Raw genomic sequence first — 23,509 nt, 5'->3', positions numbered from 1 at the left:
AATGATATATCAAATTGTTAACATAATTGAAAATACGGTATCAAATCGTTAATATAATTAAAAATGAGGTATCAAATTGTTTGAAAGTGAATACTAAATTATTAACAAAACTAACAGAAGCCCCTAATTATCGACGGAATTGAACGTAAGATACAAAATCGTTTGATTTTCAAATAAAAAGTATAAAATTATGAATTATGTTAAATTTGAGGGGTTTTAAAATAATTTGTTCTAATAACTATAGCGTCCACCGTCATCAAATAATAATAAAATTGTCAAGATGTCTAAGGCCCTCAGTGGACCCTTGAAGGATAAATAGATGACCAAGTCATATTATTTTGTGCGTCCTTCACTTGCACTTGTACACTTCCATGACTATTTATTTTCATTGTTTTAACATTAAAGAAATACATAAATTTAAACAATACCCATTAAAATAAGTCTCTTCCGACTATTTATTTTTTAATTAGTATAAAAATGTAAATACATGAACATTTAAGTTTAAATTACATAATTTTACCAACGAGTTATAGTTTCAATAGTATAAACGCTAGACAACAAATTGTTAAAGTCGTGGATTTAATTCTCTCACAAACACTCTGCCCTTCTCAATTATAATAAAAAATTACATAATTTTATTATTAATTTATCTAAGATATTTTTTATCTATCAAAATATATAAATTTTTTAATTTAAAATTTTCTTTAATAAAATAAATTAATAGATTAATCAATTTTTAAAAATTCACACACACACACACACACACATATATATATATATATATATATATATATATATATATATATATATATATATATATATATATATTTTGATCAGAAGATGAAATTATGAACGAAAATGTATTATTTCATTAATTTAATAGCTAGAAAAACATGAAAAATAATTTTTATAGATACTATTTATAAAAAAAGTCACATATAGTAAATACATAAATGGTTTAGAAAGAATTTTATAGAGCAGAATTCTAATTATTTTAATTTATATATTTAATTTAATTTTTTAATTTTTTAATTTTTCTATATATATCAGGCTTTACTTATAAAAAAAAGTCTATATATTTAGTCTTTTTGAAAAGTTCATTATTCAATAAATTCGTAAATGATTTACTTTTTAAAAAATTACGTAATAAACACAAGATGTGAGCGTGTCGCTAAGTTGCTCTAATTAACAAAGCCCTTATGCTTTTAATTTTTTATTTTATTCGAACTCTTTTTAAAATTTATTATTCTATAAGTCCATATATTATTCGTTTTTATAAAAGGACAATGTCATTTTGCCGATATAGTTATTTTGCTAAAATATTAAATTCGATAGATGTTCAAATTCAGTTTCATGTGCATTTCATTGTAAGTGTTCTTTTTTATCCAAAAATAAAATTTATGAATTCAAACTAAATTCAATGAAAGATAAGATAAATAAAAATTAAAAAAATAAAATGAATTTAAAAGTATAATTTTTTATATATTAAAATTATTTATTAATATATTTTAGATAAAATTTTAAGTAGTCACAATTCACCACGTCATCTGTGAACTAATACTCTTATATCATGACATGTCATTAAAATGATGATAATTTTGTAATACGGTATAAGTGCGTGGCAGCAATCTGCTAAGTTGTAGGATCGATTTCTCTTATAAATGCTCCCTTTTTTCACTAATTATCAAAAACAAAATCGCAGGTGACGTGGTGACGGAGTCTACATATAATTTTAAACCTATAAAAGATTATATGAATGTGAAATTAAACTATTAATTGATAACACAAATTTCCAAAACTATAAAAAGTTTCAAATTATAAAAACTTTCTAGTTGTAGCATAAATACCACCAAGCAAGAAGTTTCATCTTTTTCCCTCTATAATTAATCAAAAAATAAACATTAGTATTATTTTTAAATTATTAACATGATTTTTCACGGAAATTTGAAAGGTGTGACTACGCGTTTTTTTTTTTTAATTTTTAAAAATCTAGTAAATTTTTATCATCGTCGTCAAGTCCAATAAATCAACTCTCTAACACAAGAACACAGTTTTTGAAAATTACTTATCATCTTCTTCATATTTTATTTACTATATAGTTTTTTCAATTTTGTACATTTCAATCTTCTTTTTAATTTTCAACCATACCCATCTACTCAAAATCTTAAAAGATTTAAAATTTCAGCTTAGAAATCAATCTCCATGGAAAAAAAGAACTGGAAATTTAGTAGATTTGGAGTTCTGATACTGTTCTTGCTCTGCCAGAACTTGATTTTATGTTACTCTCTGCATGATGAAGGTATATACAGATTTTAGTTTTTTCTTAAATTTTCTGTTTGTTTCTCGGGAAAGTTTGGAAGTGAAATTTTGGTTTGGCTATTTGCAGGGTTAGCTTTGTTGAAGTTTAAAGAGAAAATAAAGAGTGATCCTTTTGGTGGTTTAAAGAACTGGAAAAATGATAAAGATGGAGTCTTGGATCATTGTTCTTGGTTTGGAGTTGAATGTTCTGAAGGCAAAGTTATTATGTTGTATGTTTTTTCTCTCTTTAGATCATTTTTTTTGATTCTTTTACTGTTTGGTAGCTAAGAAAATCTAGGGGAATCAAAAAATTTGAGACTTGAAATGTAGTAGTTTTTGTTAAAATGGGGTTTTCTTGTTAAAATTGTGAATCTGGAAGGTAATTAAGTAAGTCAACTATAAAAAATTTGCGAAAGCAATTTCAAATCTGGTTAATCTAGGTAGCACAGACACGATTATGCAGAAACGGGACATTTGGACAAAGACACGGCGGAAAGGTGTTATTTTAAGGTTTCCTATGTCAAAAATGATTTTTTCGTGTCCAAAACGTCAAGTTTCCGACACGTTTACGAACGGAAGACGTTGATTGAATGAAGTGTTCGTAGTATCTAGTTTTAGTTGTTTTTCTTTATTGATTTTAAGCTTTGTTTAGGTATCTTCAGTTGAGATTTTCTTTGGAAAAAATATTTGATTCCTTTTTTTTATGGTATTTCAATTACCAAAAAAGGAATTTCTTATAGTTCTTACGCATAAGATTAAAGTAAAATGTGATGTGCAGGAACTTAAAAGATCTTTGTCTTGGAGGAACACTAGCATCCGATCTAAGAAACCTTGTGCATATAAAGTCTATGTAAGTACCCAACAATGGAATCACTATTTGAAGCAATTTTCTTGAAATTCATAATTTTGGTCCTAATAATTCATTGTTCGCTGCAGTATTCTGCGGAACAATTCTTTTACGGGTATTATTCCGGAAGGCATTGGAGAAATGAAGGAGTTGGAGATGCTAGATTTTGGCCACAACAACTTCAACGCCCCGCTGCCACACGATCTTGTCGATAATCTGTCTTTAACAATACTGTGGGTTGATCAGGCCGAACTGTTCTGTTGTCATTGAGGTTATATTCTGCTTATTTGAGTTTATTAACTCGATTCGTTTTTTTTTTATCTTTGTTTTAGTCTGCTGGACAACAATAGGCTTCTAGTTGACTTGTCACCTGAAATTCATCAACTGAAGACACTTTCTGAATTTCAAGCAGATGAAAACCATCTTTCTAATGCAGCTAAAGGATCCTCTCGCAATATGGGATCTTTTACATGGTATGTGACTGTCAATTGACTTATGTTCTCGAACACATTCACATTAAATTATGTCGAAAGCAGAGTTGTTCCCCTACTGTTTTTGACCTTCTAAGTTTGGATTAAGATCCTCTCAAGATTATTCGAACACGAGAGGTCATGTTTAGTGAATCGACACCATTCTTTCAAAATGAAAGGTCTAGTTCAACTCAAACTCAAATCCATATATGTTCTTTTGATCTACGCCTTTTATTTGGAAGGAATGATATAGATTCACCAAACATGACCCCTCATGTTCAAAAGAATTTGAGAGGATCCTTATCTAGTAAGTTCTCGTCGATTTTTCCATGTAGTTTTCGTATCTAGTTTTGTTTCTGAAAGCTCGGATCATGTTTCTTGATTTTACTAGATTTTGATTTTTCCTACTGCAATTTTTGACAGGAATGATGCGCAAACGGAAAGTACAATTTCCAGGCGACAGCTGCAACAAGTAAGTGCCCGTCACGAGTCACCGTACTTACGAGGCCGTTTTTTCCTTCCGGTACCATCACCTTCTGAATTTATAAATGATCCACCGATAGCTCAACCACCACCTCCATCTCTAAATGAGCCACCTATAGTTGTACCGTCACCAGCTGCACCTTCACCTTCAAACTCTGATGTAAATGCTACTCTTCCATCACCTCAACACCAGCCAAATGCCTCCTCTCCTTCTCCAAATGCTTCTACTTCAAATCCGTTATTAGTTCCACCTCCTCCATTGTCCACAAATAGTCCTAAAAAATCATCATCATCAAATCATGGTGCAAAAATTGGTGGAGCCATAGGAGGCGCCTTATTTCTCGTCTTTGCCATTGGTGGCATCTACTACTGTAAATTTAATAAGGCTACTGTCAAACCTTGGGCCACAGGATTGAGTGGACAGCTTCAGAAAGCATTTATAACCGGTAAGGTTCATTAAAATACTAGTATTCTTTTAAAACTACTATTCTAGTTAGGGCTGTGCATTGGTCGGTTTGGTTTGATTCGGTTTGGAATCGACTGATATCATCCAAACTGAATCAAAATGCAGGTTCAGACCGAGCCCGACACTGAACCGAATTATTAAGTCGGTTCGGTTTGGTTCGGTTAAAAAACCATTAACTAGTTATATGACTTAGAGTTCATTCCAGGTGTACCAAAGCTCAAGAGGTCAGAGCTTGAAGCCGGTTGTGAAGATTTTAGTAACGTAATTGGTTCGTCACCTATTGGAACACTGTATAAAGGAACATTGTCCAGTGGAGTAGAAATAGCTGTAGCCTCTGTTGCAGTAACATCTTCCAAGGATTGGCCAAAGAACTTAGAAGTTCACTTCAGAAAGAAGGTACTCCATGAACTATTCTCCATTTACCAAATCGGTCTGCGATGCAATCTGGCATTTCATAATTTTTCCGTGTTTATGTTTCAGATTGAGACATTATCAAAAGTGAACCACAAGAATTTCATCAACCTTATTGGATACTGTGAAGAGAATGAGCCTTTTACGAGAATGCTGGTTTTTGAATATGCTCCAAATGGGACACTTTTCGAGCATTTACACAGTGAGTTCTTATTTCTTAACATTTGGTATCTTTAACATTGACCCATCTTGCAGTTGCTGATCTTTAACATTGACATGTCTTGCAGTTAAAGAATCGGAGCATCTCGACTGGGGAATGCGGCTAAGGATTGCAATGGGCATGGCATACTGCCTCGAGCATATGCACCAGCTAGACCCTCCAATAACTCACAACAATCTGACATCTTCAGCTGTCTCTCTCACCGAAGATTACGCGTCGAAAATATCAGATTTCAGTTTTTCGAACGTCATAACTGCAACTGAAATGGAGGGAACAAGCAAGTTCTTAGATGCTCCGACAGCACTTCCAGAAAGTAACGTCTATAGCTTCGGAGTGCTATTATTCGAAATGGTAACAGGTCGACTACCGTACTCGGTAGACAATAACTCACTTGAAGATTGGGCAGCAGACTATTTGAGAGGAGATCAACCCCTTAAAGACATGGTTGATCCTACGCTCGACTCCTTCGAAGACGAGAAGCTCGAGAGTATTGGCAATTTGATAAAATCTTGCGTGAAACCGGACCCAAAACATAGACCACTAATGGGAGAAGTCAGTGCAAGATTAAAGGAGATTACAGGACTAAACCATGACGCAGTGATCCCGAAACTATCTCCTCTTTGGTGGGCAGAGCTTGAAATTTTGTCGACAGATGCTGTCTAAAGTATATACTGAATATGAAGACATAATTGTAAGTATGAGCTAGCCCATGTTTCTCATTGTTTACAATGAATGTGAAGAAGTTAGTTGTTGCCTATAAGTTTATACTACTTGTGTATCTGTCATAGGCAAAATTTAAAGTTGCTTGTATATATAATCTAGCAATGAAGGTTCCTTTCGCCCCTCCAACTCGGCACAAAAGATCAAAAGTAACGGAATTGATGGTTTTGGACGAATTAACTCAAACTTGGTAAAATTGGATCATTTAGTCCCTCATTTGTAAACTCACGTGCTCGCTGTTATTTCGGGAAAATGATCCAACTTTACCAAGTTGTGGGTTTATTTGTCCAAAACTACCAATTTAGATATGTTTTTATCTTTATGTCAAGTTTGAGGGGGTGAAATGAACTTTGTTGTATGATCTAGAGAAAGGGTGAAAATCTAGCAAATCCTTTTTACTCCTTTTTGTTTATTTTTTTGGTTTGGAATTTGATTCTGAAAGGCACCAGAAAAAAGCACATTTACATATCATGTTGTTCATATTCTCTCCCATCATATATTTTGTTTTTTTATCCATGGAAGACGGGTGTGCAAAAAATCGAACTGGATCTTGGTTCGGTTCTGTTCAGTTTGGATTTTTTTTAGTTCGGATCTATTCTAGACATAACAATTAAGTTTTAGTACAAACCGAACTGAACCGGAAAAATAATTTGATTAATTCAAATTAGTTCGAAATATTTTAGTTCCTTGAAAATAGGTTCAATTTTTTTCAAAAAAGAAATGCTAAATTTTGGTTTCATTTTGATTGAATGCACACTCCAAATTGAAGGTGTAATGAGCTTTATGAGTTACATAATAGAGAGTTTATTTATTATTGGCCTAATGTCTTAAAAAACCCCGACCTTTTAGCCCCTTTTCAATCATACCCTGACGTTGCAAATTTGTTAATTTTACCCTATTTTGCATTTTTGTGTTTCAATTGTACCCTGAAAAATTAAATTAACGTCTTTTGCGTTTGGAAATTTGTTTAAAACATTCTACATGTCTCGCATATATTAATTGTATATTTTTAAAATTTATTTAAATTTAGTTAAATTAATTAAGAATTTAAATTAGTGTTAAATTGATTATGGTTTTTAGTTAGTTTTTAAAAATAAAGGACTTATTTGTACTTTTTTGAATAAAAAGAATTTAATTTCATGTTTAGACTTAATTAATTGAATGATTTCATCATTTAAGTAAAAAAATTAACAAAAATTAAAATATTGGGGTATAATTGAAAACGGAAAATTTAAAAGTGGGTAAAATTGACAAATTTTCAACGTCGGGGTAGAATTGAAAAAAAGTTTAAAGGTGAGGGGTTTTTGAGTGATTAGGCCTTTATTATTTAACATCTAAAAAATGTGATAAATTCTTATATAAAAGAGAGTTTATTTGATTGTGTACAGATTCGAATTCGAGAGTAGATCACTCAATTAAGCTGTTCATCTCTTTGTAATTATATTTTTAATATCGGAATAGAAAAAATTCGATTAGAGTAAGTTTCAAGTTAAATTTTTTTGAAAGAATTGACCAAATTCCTTATTAGCTCTCTATCTCATCAACATCATCATAGATTTGACTGCATCAGGTTCGAATGAATGTTGGATTAGCATAAAAAACTAATTCAAATTTGTCTGTAACCTAATTGTATATTGAGACTCTTTCAAATCCACAAATTCAATGCACTACAGCTGCCAGAATAAAATTGTATTGGTCAATATGTAGATATATACAAAGCAACAGAAGTTGTACAACTTTCAAAACAAAAAACAATCAAATTGCCAAGGAAAATCATGTTGAAAAAAATCCGTCATAAATTTATGATGGATTGTAAAATTGCGATGAATTTTATGACGGATTTTCTATCACAAAATTTATCGTGAAAATTATTATTTGTGACGGAATTTCCGGCCAGTCACAAATTGCCTAATGTTTGTAGTGCAAGTCTATTTACTATCAAGAACTATAATTTACTCATCCAAGAATTAACTCTTTTTCCTTCCAAAGATAGAATAATCCAAAAATTAACTTTGAGTACTTGTGATCAAAACATGTGAATCACAAGATTAAAATTTTATTTGCCTTTTAAGAACATTTCGCCCACCACATTCATTTATAAGGGTGTATGCGTAAGCAAACCGTTGGTTTAACCGATGTATTTCGGTCAAGTTTGATATTTTTTTTTAGTTAAATCGGTATGATCAATAAATTTTTTTGGTTCGGTTAAGGTTAAAATGTTTAAGAATTTGGTTAACCGAAATAACCAAATATATTGCGCTTTATGTTTATATTTATTTACTGCTCTTTATATTACTGAACTAACCGACTAATTTGGTCAGTTCGGTCTTAAGTTTTCAAGATTTTGATTAATTCAATTTAATAGGTTTTGTTTAAATTTAAAAATTCAGTCGGTTCAGATAAACATATAAAATAATTTGGCTAATTCATTTTGGCTAAATCAATCGGTTTTTAACCGAGCTGACCGTTTGCTCGCTCCTATAAGGGTCTGCATTTAGCTCAAACTGAATTGAACTGGTTAGTTCGATTTTTCATTTGGACCTATATCAATTTGTGAAGTGATACTTTCAAAATGAAACCGAAACAAAAGTCAAATTTGTTTATATTTCCAATTAAACCGAACCAACCCAAAGTCTGTTTTAGTTCGATTTTTGCACACCTCTATGAACCAGTTCAAAATATAAAAGGTGGCACTCACGTAAACACCAATTCAAAAAAACAATAATTGTTGACATGCAACTTAGTAGTCCTCACGTCAATCTAAAACTCAAGTCAATCAAATAATTAATCACAATTATCAACTCTATAAATACCCTTTTGATCCAAACTATTACCTCTCCATTCTCTCTAATTTCATTAACATCCACAAAACTCACTCAGAAAATGGCAAACAGCCACCTTACCATCACCATTTTTGCTTTCTTGCTGCTCAAGTTATCATATTTCCCTTCAACATCAGCTTATGAAACTGGTTCAATCAAACCGGGATTGAACCGAGTTGATGTAGTTGTAGAAGGTAAAGTGTACTGCCAAAGCTGTGATCATTTCGGTTCATGGTCTTTAACTAAAGCCGAACCGATCCCTTCCGCTAAAATTAGTGTAATTTGCAAAAACTACTTGAAACAAGTTAGTTTTTATAAGGCATATCAAACTGATAAAAATGGCTATTTCTATGCACAGCTTGATGGATTCAAGATTGGAAGTAATATTTTAGATCATCCTCTTCAATCTTGTAAAGTTAAGCTTGTTTCGTCTTCAATTGCTCATTGTAGTCTTCTTTCGAATGTAAACTACGGAATTGATGGCGCTCCTCTTCGATTTGAAAGCAAGATTCTTCGGAGAAATCGTTACGATGTTGCCGTTTACGCTGCTGGTCCGTTGGCTTTTCGTCCTGCCAATTGCCCTCCTGAATCTCATGTTTGATGTTTCTACATTTTGATTTTGATGTGTTTTTGAAGTCTGTTTTTGTTGATCTTAACTGTATTTAACTATGTTGTTGATTTTGTGATTTGAATGAAATGTTACTGCAGTTGAATGCTACATTTTAAGGGCTCTAAGCTTTGAGTTTGAGAAGTTAAAAAGTTGGATATTAGGCGAATCATGTTCGCGTGTCATGGCACAAAATCGAACCAAATCGAATAACTAAAATGAACTGACAAATTCGGTTCGATACAGTTTGAGAAGTTAAAAATTTTCTTTTCATTTTTGGTTCAAATGGAACCAATAAAATCAAACTAAACTTGTAAATTCGGTTTGATTACGAAAAAAATTCAAAATTTCAGTTTGGTTTGGTTCGGCTCAAACCGAGTGCATACCCTGCCAATTGGAGCAAATTAATCACATAAATAAACTAGATAATTGAATGGATTCAAAACACAATGTGATGCATTAACTTTTCCAAAACAGTGAATGATACAAGAAACAGAATCACAGAACAGTAAGCTACAACATATCAACTTACCAATTTCCTAGAAGTCCAATGGCATTCCAAACATTTTATTTATATCATCCAATGCTTCTTTGGTAAATACAGTAGGCTCAAACAAGTCTGCATCTCTTACACCAGATGATCTTGTTTTCCGCAGTGGCGGACCATTTTTATGCTCTAAATCGTCATCTGCAAGTATAGAAAAGCCACCGAGATCTTCTTTCGGAGCTGGTGCTTTTTCCTGCTGTTTTGCTCTCCTCTTCCTTACGAAATCTATTGGCTTACCAAACATGTTATTTATATCATCCATAGCCTCCTTCAGGTTGACTGTAGGATCTACTAAGCCATGGTGACATGCATTCTCTACTGCCGGCTCATCTAAAATGGTAGACCCGACAAACCTACGGACAACTGTATCTTCTCTAAGCTTTACACGCGGTGAATTTTCTGCACTAATGTCATTGGAGTTTTCAGGATCTTTCGGACAGCAGAATACAAAAGTATCCTGATGTTCATTAGATGAGCGAGAGCCTTCTGCAGAATTTCCACCCTCGCACGGATCAAACTGGTCATTCTCATCTGTTTCGTCTCGATTCTCGCCATTTTCGTCATCATCAATGAATATCTGAAATGGTTCGTTGTCAGCCTTTTCTTCTGTTCGATGTGATGATTCGGTTCTGTTAGACAAATTTTCATCAACGAAGACATTGAATCTGTTGTTCAAATTATGTTGGCTACTTTGTGACCTTTTACTGACAGGACCGGTCTCCAATGGCTCCCGAAACATGCTATTGATTGCATTCATTGCTTCCTTCATATTTATGGTTGGATCCACCAGTCCATGATGACAGGCATCTTCTGCTTCAGGCTTACCAATTATTGCAGTATCTACAAACCTTACGACTACTGTATCATCACCACAAAACATCCTGGATTTTTCCAACTGTCTTCCTGTCGTTATTTGTGCAATTTTATCTCCAGCTTTACATGAATTCGCCGAAACCCTTGTAGATTCTACAGGTTGCTTCACAATCTGAGAGCCTGTGTTCATAATCTCTTTAGGCCTACCCTCAAAATTACATACATTCTCATCGTTCTGTACAATCTTCCTGACCGACAAAGGTTTTCTGCCTGTCCTAAGTTCCCGGAGCTGCGGAGAACTTTGAAATATTAGATGATGAAGTCGTAAAAGAATTGGTGACAAGATAAACCTGCAAAATCTACATAAGACTACCTTGACTTTCTTGTTCCTGTGTCTTTCAACACGATGGAGGAACTGGTCATAGGATTTCTGTAACTCGTCAACAGGCTCCGCAAGGCTGTTCAACATTTATTCAAGAAATTTAATACTTAAGCAAAAGAAAATTAGAAAACACTATACAGAACGCATAGCTATTCAACAGCTAAATTACATCATCTATGAGAATAGATAACATCTCCTTTTTCACTAAACTATAATTCCCTAAATGACAAAGCTTAATAGAAGTTTAGATAGTTGGCCTAAGATTTCCATGACTGTCAGTTTCAAAACACTGTTTAGTTTGGATTTTATAAAATGGGAAACCATATCGCAGCTTCTACTATTCCCAATCGTTAACCGATCAGAGCAACTAAAGCATTAACAATTCAATCAAGCAACTAACGCATTCTTTAGCTGAGGGATGCAAACAAGTATTTCCCAGTCACCAAGCATTAAAATTAGTAAATAAAGATCCTCCGCCTCACAAACAAAGAAAATAGAATTAAAGAAACTTACTTTTGCACACCTAAATGGTACATTTTCTCCGCCTCTTCAAATTTCTTCATCTTCTCATAGTAAAGAGCATAAGCCTGGTAGAACAATGATCTCTTTATGCCTATAGAATTCATTTCCATCGTCCTCAATAATGCTTTTGGCTCATCTACAAAATCCATCTATGCAAATCCGAGTTCAACAATTAACAAATCAATCAAAATGATATACAATGAAAACCCTAGCTATTTCCAAGATTAACTTATAATAACAAATAAAAAGCAAAGGTTCCATCTTTGATTTTTCTTTTCTTCACATAATGTCAAATCTCAGCAAGAAACAAGTAATTGAAACTATGGTAAAAACAATTCTTACTTGGCAATATCAAATTAGTTCATTTCCAGCTATTTCTAAACTATAACCACATAGAAGCTAGGTAGCACGGACAGAAACACAGGAAATTTGAACTCGAACATGGCAAAACGATAAGGTTTCCTATGTTAAAAATGAAGTTTTTGTGTCCAAAACATCAAGTGTTGGAAATATTTCTGAAACACAAAACCTTGATTGAATGAAGTGTCCGTGCTACTTAGCGTAAAAATGTCTCAGGATTACAACAAAAGCTCAGAAATTTAAGAGGAAACAAATAACTACACAACCCAATTCTGAATTCAATAAAATTAAGCAAAAACTCAACTACCTATAAACCAATTTTATTTTATTTCTTAAAAACCCAAATGAAAAATTTAATTACCAGCTGTAACCAAACACGAATATAACGCAAATCATTCCGATAACAACGATCAGACTCAAATGTTTGAGTACATTTCTGTAAAAATCGTGGCAACTTTTCTTTCAACACATTTGACGCCAATGTCTCCTTCATTTTCTTGATTCCCCTGAAAACAAAAAAAACATAAACAGATCATTTTTTTTTTCAAATTAAAAATTAATAGCAAAGATGATCGGAATGTAGAGAAACCAAACCGGAGCCAAGGGAGAAGAGGGTCTTTGCCGCTGTAAGATTTAATGTCTGAGATTAATGAAGTGAAGAATCGATCGTTTTGAAGTGATTTAGGGTTTGTTGTCATTTTTTAATTAATTTAATAATTTTTTTAGGTTTAGTTGTTCAGTTCAAAAATGGTGAAATGGATTTGAAGAAGAGTGGAAGCTTTGGTCATTCTATTTTTTTGAATTTGGAAGGGAGGGGGATTTTTTTTCCTTGATTTGTTTAGTGGGAAAATAAGCAAATATGTCCCTGATTTTAGTAAAAGTATAGATAAGCCTTCATAACTTCTTTTTGGAAACAAATTCTAAATTATTTATTTGATAGAAGTTTTCCTAAATTGAAAACAAATTATCAATATTATTCTTAATAACACTCCAAGACTCCGGCAACTAGAGGTGGTCATGAGTCGGTTCGAGTAACAAATTAAATTGATTAGTCTTATTAAAATCAATTAGAAGTTGGTTTAATCGAAAACCAGCCAAATTAAGGTCAAGAACCGGTAACCCATCAACTTTAAATTAGTTTCATATTTTACGAATCGAAACTAATTTTGAATTTTTATATTTCAACCAAAAATTACATTTTATATTCTATATCTTACCGACCAACTCGATTACTACCGAATCCATACACATTAAACACATTATATATTTTAGACTTTTTTATTTTTTATTTTTTTGATTTTCACTTTCAATTGTACATATTTTTTCAAATTTGAGTTATTTTATTCTAAAAGAAGTTCAACTATTGCTTTCATATTAATGCCCGTAATCTAAATAAGCTGTTACACTAAAAATTGCAACTACATGTCAAATATGAAGGATATATTTAAATTATTTTCAAGTGATTTTTTCTAAATGAGCATATTTGAAATTTCAAATTAAAAAATAAAATAAAAATTGACGTTTTCTAAAATTTGAAGTATAAATAGAAAACAATCATAAAAGTGAGGCATCTTTAGATGATTAAACCTAAATTTAAACCATGGGTCTTAACTCTATGACTGCACCATTACAATGACCTAAATCCAGCCCGTACATAGAGAAAGCCCATGAAAAGGCCCATAAGTAAATACCACTCACGCCTGATTACCGTCTCGCACACTGAACTAGACGCCATTAGAAAACTCATTTCTCTGTAACTACCAATTCGCCGTTTTTCAACTCTCCGTTCAATGTCAAAACCCGACCCGATCCCTCAAAACCCTAACAATGTCGAAGAAACAGAGGAAGAGGACTCCGATGACGACGAGTTTGAAGAATTCGTCGAAGAAGAAGAGTCGGACCTCCAACCTGACCCGCCCCGAACCCGAAAGGAACAAGCAGGAATAGAACGGGCGAAAATGGCGAGTTTCGTTCAAAGAATACAAACAGAAACGGTGCCGCTTCGAGTACACGACGTGATAATCAAAGGAAATACTAAAACTAAGGATTCGTTTCTAGAAGCGGAAACGGCGTTACTTAAAGAAGTAACGTCAATGCAGGAACTGTTAGAGGCGTCAAAATTGGTTAATTTTAGGTTACAAGCTCTTGAAGTGTTTGATTCGGTGAGAATCACGCTTGATTCCGGTCCGCCCGAACTTGCCGGTACTGCGAATGTGGTTGTGGAAGTTGTTGAGACTACGAGTCCGATTTCCGGCGAAATTGGCGCGTATACTAAAGGCGAGGTATAGAAGTTACTCTTCATTTTTGTGAATTTAGAATAAGGTTATGAGTTTAGGTTGAATAATGGTTTGTAATGAATGGAATTGAATTTTAGGTTAACCGAACCGAACGGAACCACTGGTTTTGTATTTTTTGATTTGGTAGTTTGTTTCTAAAATTGGGAAATGTTATATTGCTTATGTGTTATATTAAACATATGCTTTAGCCAAAACCTGAACTATGAGCTTGGAGTCTTGGTGACATTTAGTTTTTTCATGGTTGATGTGGCTCTTTAATGACATGCGGGTAATTTTATAATCCCATTGGTAACTTATAGGGTCTTAAATATTTTAAATTTGCATATACTATTATATGAGAATAACTGCGTTGAGATTTGGAGTTCTGTTCAAATTTATATAGTATAGAACATTTGTTAGTGATTTATGTGTAGTTCGTTGGTCTGAGGTTTGATGTGGTCTTGTAGGCTAGATCTTCAACAGTTGAAGGAACTCTTAAGTATAAAAATGTATGTGGTTATGGGGATCTTTGGGATGCCTCTATGGCTTATGGCGGGGACCATATGACTGAGGTAAGTGCTGGTGTTTATGTGCCAAGATTCAAAGGACTTGTGACTCCTCTGACAGCAAGGGTGTTCCTATTATCTCAAGATTGGCTTAAATTTTCTTCTTATAAAGAGCGATCATTGGGCCTTTCTCTTGGCTTGGTTTCTAGCAGAAATCATGACTTGGTATACAATCTTGCATGGCGTACCTTGACAGATCCATCACAAATGGCATCCAGGTCAATAAGGAGGCAGCTTGGTCATGGTTTACTTTCATCTTTGAAATACACCTTTAAGGTAGACCAGAGAAATTCTCCTCTGAGGCCAACACGTGGATATGCGTTTGTTTCTACCACTCAGGTTGCTGGCCTTGCACCTGATAGTCGGAGCTTGTGTTTTCTGCGCCAGGTTGGTATTCCTCATATTACTCGATGTTATGCTCTTCCTTGTAGAAATTCTATCTGACTATATTCTGTGGTTCTGATTTAAAATTCTCTTTATTTTTCATTCTGATTTGAATTCTGGTTGCTCCCGTAACTGTCTCTTTATTTGGCATTCTACTTTGAACTTCACAAATTTAGTTAACTTTTAATTGTACCAAAATAGTTAATTGGCAGTTCTAATAATAGGTTATAAGATTAGACAATGATATTTTAAATTCCTTTAGTTGTGTGCTGATGAATGACCATTTTGGTTTATGAGGAAGCTCTTTTGATCAATTTTTATTTTTGCTTCTCTAGTTGGGACAAGTCTACATTCTATCTAATTTATTAGTAGCACTCGTGCTCGTTTCAGTAATAAAGATGTAAAATGGGGTACAACTCTACAAGGGGTATGAAAAATAAGGACATTTTCCCGCCAATTGTGAACCTTCCTCTTTTATGAATGCAATACTACTATGCTAAATACGAACAGGGAACTTATCAGTGAATAGTCTAAAGGATATTATGTAACAGTAACTCGTACTTTGCTTGGTTTATTTGATAAATTTAGGATTTTTTGGCAATCAATTATTACGTAGATGAAGTTTAATGTCTATCAACATGTTTCTTGAGCCTTTGACAATTGTCTCACGCATAACTGTGCTGTACTTTTAGTAAGAGTTCAAGAGCCTGAGATCATTATTTTTGTTCAGTTTTCTTGTTCATGATATATTGGCTATTTGCTACAAGTTTTTTTTTCTTTCAGACTCACTATTGGTTTGCATTTGTTGGGAGCCGTTGTTTGATCTTGTATAGCTTTTAGATTATTGATTGTGTTGATACCCTTCTTTTGTCCTTATGCCTTCATTTGTTAAACATTTACATAATTTAAACGCTAATCTTTCTTTTTAATGTTTTAAAACAGGAACTTGACCTTCGTTATGCAATCCCTCTTGGATTTTTACGTTCTGCACTCAATCTTGGGATCTCTGCTGGTGTTGTGTTCCCATGGGGAACTGGGTTTTCTAATATGCCTTCACCCCTGCCAGAGAGATTTTTTATGGGCGGCAATTTGTCTCCAATCTGTACTTTGGGAGGTCCAATAGCGTTGTATGGATTCAGAACAAGGGGATTGGGCCCTTCCGAACCTCGAAGACAAACGCAGAATAATCCAACTGATGATAGTGCTGACCCTGGTAGAGATCATCTTGGAGGAGACCTGGGCGTTACTGCTTTTGCAGATCTTTCTTTTGATTTTCCATCCAGGTGGTTTCAAGCAAAAGGAATCCATGGACATTTGTTTGCTTCTGCTGGCAATGTTGATAAACTAACCGAAAAAGCATACCAAAGTTTTTCCCTGCGGAAGTTTGTGGAATCATGTCGAAGCACTGTGGGTGTTGGGATTGTTGTCCCTACGATGCTGTTCCGCCTGGAGGTTAGTAATCTGTTTTATTTTCAGTTTAAATCTAAACAAAGAAACGGCAATCTGGCTTTTGACAATGTTTACTGAATTTCTTGTTAAACAAATGAATGAAAATTTCTCGCTGTGTGTGATGTTACATGATTTTTGCCCGATAGTTATTGACTAATTAGATTTATTTCTTCGACAGTTAAATTACTGCTACATGTTGAAGAAATTTGAGTATGACCGAGGGAAGTCTGGGTTCCGAGTCAGCTTCTCTACACCTTCATAGCATGTGGATTCTATTTATCACACAATAATGGCTGGAAGACTTCTTCGACACACAGGATTTCATTTCAGGTACTTTAGTACTCGTGTATGTTTGACATTGCTGAGGGTATGTCATGACTACCTTCAATTTTTTTTCCGTTCCAATGTAATTTTGAGTTGAAACTGAATTGAGTCTGGAATTTCAAGAGGTACAAACTGAGGGAATAATTTGATATAAAGAAAATTAACTTAGTCCCTTCATTTAAGGGCGCTCGATGAAAATGTCAATAATTAGATTCTCTTCTGGTCTCTAATTTTGTGGCTAAAATGTGTCATCAATCACTAGTCTGTAAATTGTTTTGGTTGTTTCAACTTTCAACTGCTAAAGCTCTAAAAAAAGTATGCTTTGCCAACTTGTTCTGTTAAAATTTAGTGACAAAATGAGGCACTAAGGTGAATATATATATACAGAGTCGGTAGCTAAAGAGGCATTGTTCGGTCAAAGTAAAGCTTAGTCTGTCAAGGTCGATTAGAGTCCTACAAAGAGACGACAAATTTCGAAGGAACACTAGAGGAGGTCTCTGGTTGTTGGTTCTGAGGGTCAAGTCAGTGTGTTATGTTGGAAAAGATAGAGATACAAAGAATAAGGAATTAAAGAATAGAGAATGGCAATAGAGTACTTAAACAATCATATTTTTCTGGATCTTCTTTTCATATGATCTGTATTTCTTATGGATCTTTTTTTCACATCCGGTTCAACATCTTTTTTTTATGGATCTTATTATTCTACTTCTTTTTTTGTTTTTACCTGTAAATTGTCAATTATACGGTTTTATTCATAATTTTTTGTTTAAAATTCTGTGGAGTCGTCCATTTTTTATGATTATAATATTATTTTGTATTGATTTAGTAGTGTTTTCTAAAATTATTGATGTTTTTTCAAGTTTTTTTTTCAAAAAAAAAAAATTGATGGATTCATTATTTTTACGGTTTTATAAGTGTGAAATTGTTTGAAACTGTTTGTAACTTTTTTCTAGAAATCTGTCAAACTATTTGAAACCATTAGAAACCATAAAAACTATATTTTAGCAACCGTTTTGTAACTGTTTTTATAAAACTATTAAAAAATATTATTTAAAAACTATTGAAAACTATTGCAACTTTTGGAAACCGTTTGAAACGAGTCTTTTTAGAAACCGTTTAGAATCACTTGAAACCATTGGAAATTATTTTTAGCAATCATTTTATAACTGTTTCTATAAACTATTTAATAATATTATTTAGAAGGTATTGGAAACTGTCTGAAACATTTGAAACTGTTTGAAACTTATTTTATAGAAACTGTTTGAAATTTATTTTATAGAAATTGTTTGAATCTGTTGGACACTATTTTTAGAAAAAAGTCGCAAATTATGTTTTAGAAATTGTCTTAAACCATTGTATAAACTTTTTTTTAATGTTTATATCAGCACATGACTGTCCATTCCCGCTGGTACAAACAGTTTGAATAGACAAGTGTAAGAGAACTGAGTTCAGAAAATTTAAAATTAGGGTTCAATCCTTCACTTTCATCTTTCGCTACAATTCCTTCGACTTATATCTTCGTATTGTTAAGCTTTCAAGCTGAGAAAAGTTTGTGGCTGTAGGGCTTGAAAATATATTTTTCGAATGTCCATGATCAGCAACCTCCACCAACTGCACATCTTCAAAAGTAAAACTTGTTTGAGGCTCGACCATACTCAATATATTTTCGAATTCTTCAGGTGAGTAATTGCTCATTTCTCTCGCTGGTTCTTGGAATGGAAATGTTTCTTGCAGTGAATGACAACGCTTGATGTTCAAAAAACCCAGTCTTTTGAATATAGATGAATTTCCTGATGGAAAAATCATTGATAGCTTTTGACAATCTTGAATTATCAAGATTTTTAGTCTGCTGAAGGAATTAGGGAGCTGACTCGGCCATATATTTTCCAAGTTCTTCATTTTGGAAAGACGCAATTCCTTTAACTTAGGAAACTCAACCTGAAATGCTAATTCCAGTTAATAACTATAATAAAACGAATAAAAATTTGGTCACCAAAATAAAGCAAGAAGATGGTTTGAGTACACTAAGAATCCATTATCCCTAAAAAGAGACATTAAAGAAAACGAAAAAGAGTTACCATTCCATTGAAGAGAAATCGCGTTTGAGAGTTAGCTTGTCGGTTATCGGCAACCAAGGTAGTCAGAGCAGCACAATTTTTAATATGCAATTGTTTAAGAGACTGAAATTTAATTTGATGCCCAACACAAAATCTATTCAACTTCGGAAGACCTTTAAGCCTCAAACTTTCCAGTTTAGGGAATAGTATCTCTGTTGTCCCCTTTGTTTCTTTTACAGATTCCTCGGTGAGAATTATCTCTTCAAAAAGCTTACAATTCTTTATCTCAATGTTTTTGAGTTGCAAAAGACTTCTAACTGTTGAAGATGTAAACAAACCTTGTAAATTACGGCACCTATGAACGGTCAAGCTTGTTAAGTTTGAAGATGTTACGCAGAGGTGGTCTTGCCATATCCTTTTGCAAGAAAGTGAACTTATTGTAAGATTCTCCAAATTTGGAAGAGAGACCTGCAAATAGGATGGAAAATTAGTAATCCTTAGGCTCTGTCGATACTATATATAAAAGCACGGATAAAGGGGACATGCACAGATGTGAAACACGTAAAGCGACATTAGTATTACTAAATGAGCGTCTAAGTTACCAATTGAAAATGCTAAGAGCTTAGTGCGTAGACATACCAGTCCATTGAAAGTTGATTCTGGTGAGACCTCCTTTGTGTTGCTAAAGCTTCCGATAATTGATTCTGGTGGGACCTCCCTTGTGTTGCAAAAGCTTCTGAACTGTGTCGAGAGCTTAGCGAGTAGCCATAGTGTCGAGAGCTTAGCGCATAGCCATAGTGTCGCCTTAGTCCATAGACTTACCGGCTCTATGTAATCTGATTTTGGCTGATTCTCTGATAATATACCTTCCTGAAATGCTGGGTCGTTGGCTGTCAATTCCTCGTCTATCGAAGAAGATTCTAGTGGCTCCTCCCTTTCGATGCAAAAGCTTTTGACCAGTGGTAGATTGACCAATGTCAAGGAGGATAACTCGGTCAAGTTAACTTTAACAGTGTCTTGACGATCATCGCAGAACAACAAAAACAGAGTTTCCAATTTCTCACAATTTCTGACTTCTAAACTTTTCAGTTTGTTGAAAGAATCTCTTACATAGGAGTCATTACAAAGGTTCTCCAAGCTTATTAGATTATCTAGAAACAACGACTGTAGGATGGGAAATGCCGGGTCTGAAAACACACTAGTTGAATTGACAATATGTTGAATCGCACGATCATTCTGGACAATAAGATGCTTCAAATTCCAATGACCATCCCTTCCAGGATCATGCAACACATTTTCATGTACTTCATCTACATATAAATCATCGGTTTCCTTTAAAAATTTCCGTACCCCAGGTTCCGAAAAAATGCTTTTCTTGAACTTGAGCTTCAGCATTCTTGCTGATTCATTATTCAATCTCGTCTCACTTACATCTCCTATGACTATTTTGTAGTTTTTCAAACTTTTTAAATTGGTGAACAAAGACCATCGCATCGCGTCACAATTCAGAACTTTCATTTCCAGAGTTGTGAGGTGAGACAAATGCTTGAATTCTTTAAGGCTTGCATTACCTTTAGCCTCCCACTCTACGAAGCTGTTGCTCATATACAACTCTTCTAACATCTTAAGTTTCGAGAAGACATTAGCGGGAATAACATTAAGTTTCGAGCAATTAGTCAAATCTAGTATCTTTAAGTGAGTCAATTCCTCTATTTCCTTGGGCAACTTAACTATGCAGGAGTCAACAAAACTCAAGATCTTTAGTTGCTTAAGATGTCTAATGAGAAATAAGTTATCCAAATGGCAACAATGTAAACACAAGGTTTGCAGGTTTTTTAGTTTTATGATGGATGAAGGGAGATACCTGAAACGCATTCCTGTAAAATTCAACACTTTGAGTTCCTGAATTCCGTCGAAAAATGATTGGGAGACTTTCAAAGAAATATCTTCGGTGAAGAGCAGCAACAGATCTGCATTCGGGCATTTGAATTTGAAATCTTTTACCTCAAACTGACCGGTTAGTTCTTGATGATTCGAAAACGACAAAGAAATTTTAGAGCAGTCACTATCCGGCAATCTCGTTAATCTAACACCACTTTGACTGGTAAAAGCAAGTCTCTCATTACGTGCGATAGAGAGAGTAGCTTTTCGAACAATGTCGTGCATTTTGACATATCCATCCATGTCTCCCTTCATTAACAAGCAACAATTTTGAAGTTCATTGATGAAAAATTGTATACTTTCGTTGTACGAAGGGTGCATACTTGTTGTATCAGTAGCCACACTTTCTCCAATCAAACCAAGACCGATAGAATACCTCAGCAAGTATTGAATCCGAATGTCGGACTCTTGGCTTAGAGCACAAAGCAAGAAAAATGATTTGACATTATCGTGCATCAGATTGTAGCTCGACTTTAAAGAAACGCACACTTTCGATTCTATCTCTCTGTCTTCAAAGTTGGATAACTGCCGTAGCTTCTCCTTCCAACTTCCTAACTCCTCACATTTCTGTAGGTACCCGGCAACAAGTTTAATCAGCATCGGATGTCCGGAACATTTTTTGACGATTTCAGAGGTAATGTTATCAAACTGTGAGTCATTAGCATGAGGGACAATTTTTTCAAACATTTTGCGAGCCTCTTGATCGTTTAGAATTTGAAGCATGAATTCTTTTTCCGCGCCCATATCATTCTTCCACGAGGTCAGCAGTACTTTACAACCTTCGCCTTTAGCTCCGGTCGGTATTCCTATATCATCTAAATCAATTTTTTGCTGGATATTGTCGAGAATTATAAGAATCTTCTTATCTTTAATTCTCTCAATGAGATGAGATGCTCGGACCTCCCTATTCTCCACAGCAAAGTTCACACCGAGGACATCAGCAATTATTCTTTGAATTGCTCCTGTCTGATCGTGCTCTCCAGATACGGCAACGAAAACCACATCGTCGAACAACTTCTCTGTTAAAGCGAGGCGGTGAACCTCCTTTGCTAGCGTGGATTTCCCCACACCGCTCATTCCGTACACTCCGATCCTGCTAAGATTAGGATCCTTTAGAGCATCCATAACTTGCTTCCGAATAGACAGCCTCGAATCAAGTTTTTCGAGGTCAAAAACAGACGGACCGACATGCTGCTGGCGTCGGCGACGGTGGGAAATTGTAAGGACATTCACTTCCTTTCCAAGCAGAAGATTGATTGCAAAAGCTTTCAACTCAGCTTTCTTGCTAAGCAAGTAACGTGTCTTCAGATTTGGAAGCAACCCGAAGAAATATTTTGTTTCGGCTTCGGCAGTGGCAAGCACCAACCGAGCCTCTTCGATGACTGTTTCTGATTCGGACAGAAAATTTCTAACATTCTGATAGACAGCTTCCACATTATCATCAGCAACACCAACAGAGTCCTGCAACCTGAGAGTTCTGTTGTTCAACTGTTCGGTCAAAACTCCGAGTTTCGCAACGTTGGTCCTGTAAGTGAAGGGGTATATGAAATGCTTTGTGATGGGGACAATAACATAGTTTACAAGTAGGTCCTTGAAGAATACAAAGAGCCAGGAAGTAAAAATATTCCATATGCCACATATGAGTTTTTTCATTTCTGTTTTCATATATATTTTGATTGAGACGAAGGATAATAAGAATGGAAAATAAGAAAGATTCAATGGAAATGAGGAAGTATAAATCAAGAAAAAATATAATTAGAAGAAACCATTAATGATCAAAACTTCATAGTAAAGTCAACTATAATTATTCAGTATTACAAGGGGAGATTAGTATAATCTTTTATAACCATTTAAAATAGTTGATCAATTATTGTGGAAGTCATAGATTCCAAAACTAAGATAGATTGATAGCAACAGGAAGTTGAATTGAAATGAAGAAAACATATAAAAAGGAGAAGGTGGTAGCAGGTTGAAAATTATTGAAGCAAACTACAAACAAAAGTTAACTGTTAGCACATAATTATCTATTTTGATATAGCGGGAGTCACAACTAAGAACTGAGTAATTTAAAAATTGTTAATTATACATAATACCACTAAATAAATATTTAAAACATATTGATTCAATAACCAGAATTCTAGAAATTAGGCATCAAATGTTCGTTGTAACAATTGAATACCGAAATTTAGAAAATAGGCAAAATGTCTCAAAACAATATAAACTGACATCCTACAACTCATAAAGTTGTTTAAATAATAAAGCAAAACGAAAACCCTAAATTGGGTATAAAAGGAAATAAAATAAAGGAGTCTAAAAAAATTGCTAAAATCACAAAAAAGTCATTTTGGAGGCCGAGATGATGGAATTCGGCCCGAAAGCAACGTTGTTCATGAGCAAAACTCATAGTATCGACCATTGGCCGTTGCCAATGAAGTTATTGGGAACTGCCCAAATTGCACACCTCCAACTTTGGCAGAATTACAGAACTACCACTAGGCCATTTCGCGCTTTTTTTTTTTCATAAACTCAAAATCTATCTCCGCA

At 34.1% G+C, this 23,509-nt stretch overlaps 5 protein-coding genes across 8 annotated transcripts; 3 read left to right on the top strand and 2 right to left on the bottom strand.

The window, feature by feature from the left end:
• The first annotated feature begins 1,994 nt into the window (after positions 1–1,994).
• On the top strand, positions 1,995–6,395 carry LOC126659919 (inactive receptor-like serine/threonine-protein kinase At2g40270). 2 transcript variants are annotated; one of them, XM_050353247.2, is made up of 9 exons: positions 1,995–2,299; positions 2,387–2,528; positions 3,077–3,148; positions 3,235–3,378; positions 3,478–3,618; positions 4,039–4,544; positions 4,758–4,960; positions 5,045–5,177; positions 5,263–6,395. In XM_050353247.2, exons 1-9 carry the CDS (start codon positions 2,203–2,205, stop codon positions 5,856–5,858), a joined length of 2,034 nt encoding a protein of 677 aa, XP_050209204.1. In that variant the 5' UTR covers positions 1,995–2,202; the 3' UTR covers positions 5,859–6,395. The 2 variants fall into 2 exon arrangements, with proteins under 2 accessions (XP_050209204.1, XP_050209205.1); XM_050353248.2 differs by having other exon boundaries at positions 2,001–2,299; positions 4,770–4,960.
• Positions 6,396–8,747: 2,352 nt separating this feature from the next.
• On the top strand, positions 8,748–9,455 carry LOC126659929 (non-classical arabinogalactan protein 30). Its single transcript, XM_050353260.2, has one exon. The coding sequence runs from the start codon at positions 8,799–8,801 to the stop codon at positions 9,336–9,338; it is 540 nt and encodes a 179-aa protein (XP_050209217.1). The 5' UTR covers positions 8,748–8,798; the 3' UTR covers positions 9,339–9,455.
• Positions 9,456–9,778: 323 nt separating this feature from the next.
• Positions 9,779–12,794, bottom strand: LOC126659922 (uncharacterized). Its single transcript, XM_050353253.2, has 5 exons — positions 12,563–12,794; positions 12,330–12,474; positions 11,600–11,757; positions 11,078–11,162; positions 9,779–10,993 (listed from the first exon to the last, which is right to left on the bottom strand). Exons 1-5 carry the CDS (start codon positions 12,664–12,666, stop codon positions 9,884–9,886), a joined length of 1,602 nt encoding a protein of 533 aa, XP_050209210.1. The 5' UTR covers positions 12,667–12,794; the 3' UTR covers positions 9,779–9,883.
• Positions 12,795–13,676: 882 nt separating this feature from the next.
• Positions 13,677–18,611, top strand: LOC126659923 (uncharacterized). Of its 3 annotated transcripts, none has more exons than XR_007635140.2 (5): positions 13,677–14,250; positions 14,712–15,197; positions 16,137–16,646; positions 16,822–16,973; positions 18,530–18,611. XR_007635140.2 is itself a non-coding variant. In XM_050353254.1 (4 exons), the coding sequence occupies exons 1-4, from the start codon at positions 13,759–13,761 to the stop codon at positions 16,903–16,905; spliced, it is 1,572 nt and encodes a 523-aa protein (XP_050209211.1). In that variant the 5' UTR covers positions 13,677–13,758; the 3' UTR covers positions 16,906–17,197. The 3 variants fall into 3 exon arrangements, 1 of the variants encoding a protein (XP_050209211.1); XR_007635139.2 differs by lacking the exon at positions 18,530–18,611 and adding an exon at positions 17,355–17,664; XM_050353254.1 differs by lacking the exon at positions 18,530–18,611 and having other exon boundaries at positions 16,822–17,197.
• LOC126659915 (disease resistance protein RPS2-like) lies at positions 18,294–23,010 on the bottom strand. The gene is made up of 3 exons (XM_050353242.2): positions 19,664–23,010; positions 19,046–19,492; positions 18,294–18,905 (listed from the first exon to the last, which is right to left on the bottom strand). The coding sequence occupies exons 1-3, from the start codon at positions 22,628–22,630 to the stop codon at positions 18,462–18,464; spliced, it is 3,858 nt and encodes a 1,285-aa protein (XP_050209199.1). The 5' UTR covers positions 22,631–23,010; the 3' UTR covers positions 18,294–18,461.
• Between the last annotated feature and the right edge of the window lie 499 nt (positions 23,011–23,509).

The sequence above is a fragment of the Mercurialis annua genome, linkage group LG8 (genome assembly GCF_937616625.2).
Source record: "Mercurialis annua linkage group LG8, ddMerAnnu1.2, whole genome shotgun sequence".
NCBI classification, from domain to species: Eukaryota; Viridiplantae; Streptophyta; class Magnoliopsida; order Malpighiales; family Euphorbiaceae; genus Mercurialis; species Mercurialis annua.
This window is presented reverse-complemented; position numbering and strand designations above follow the sequence as displayed.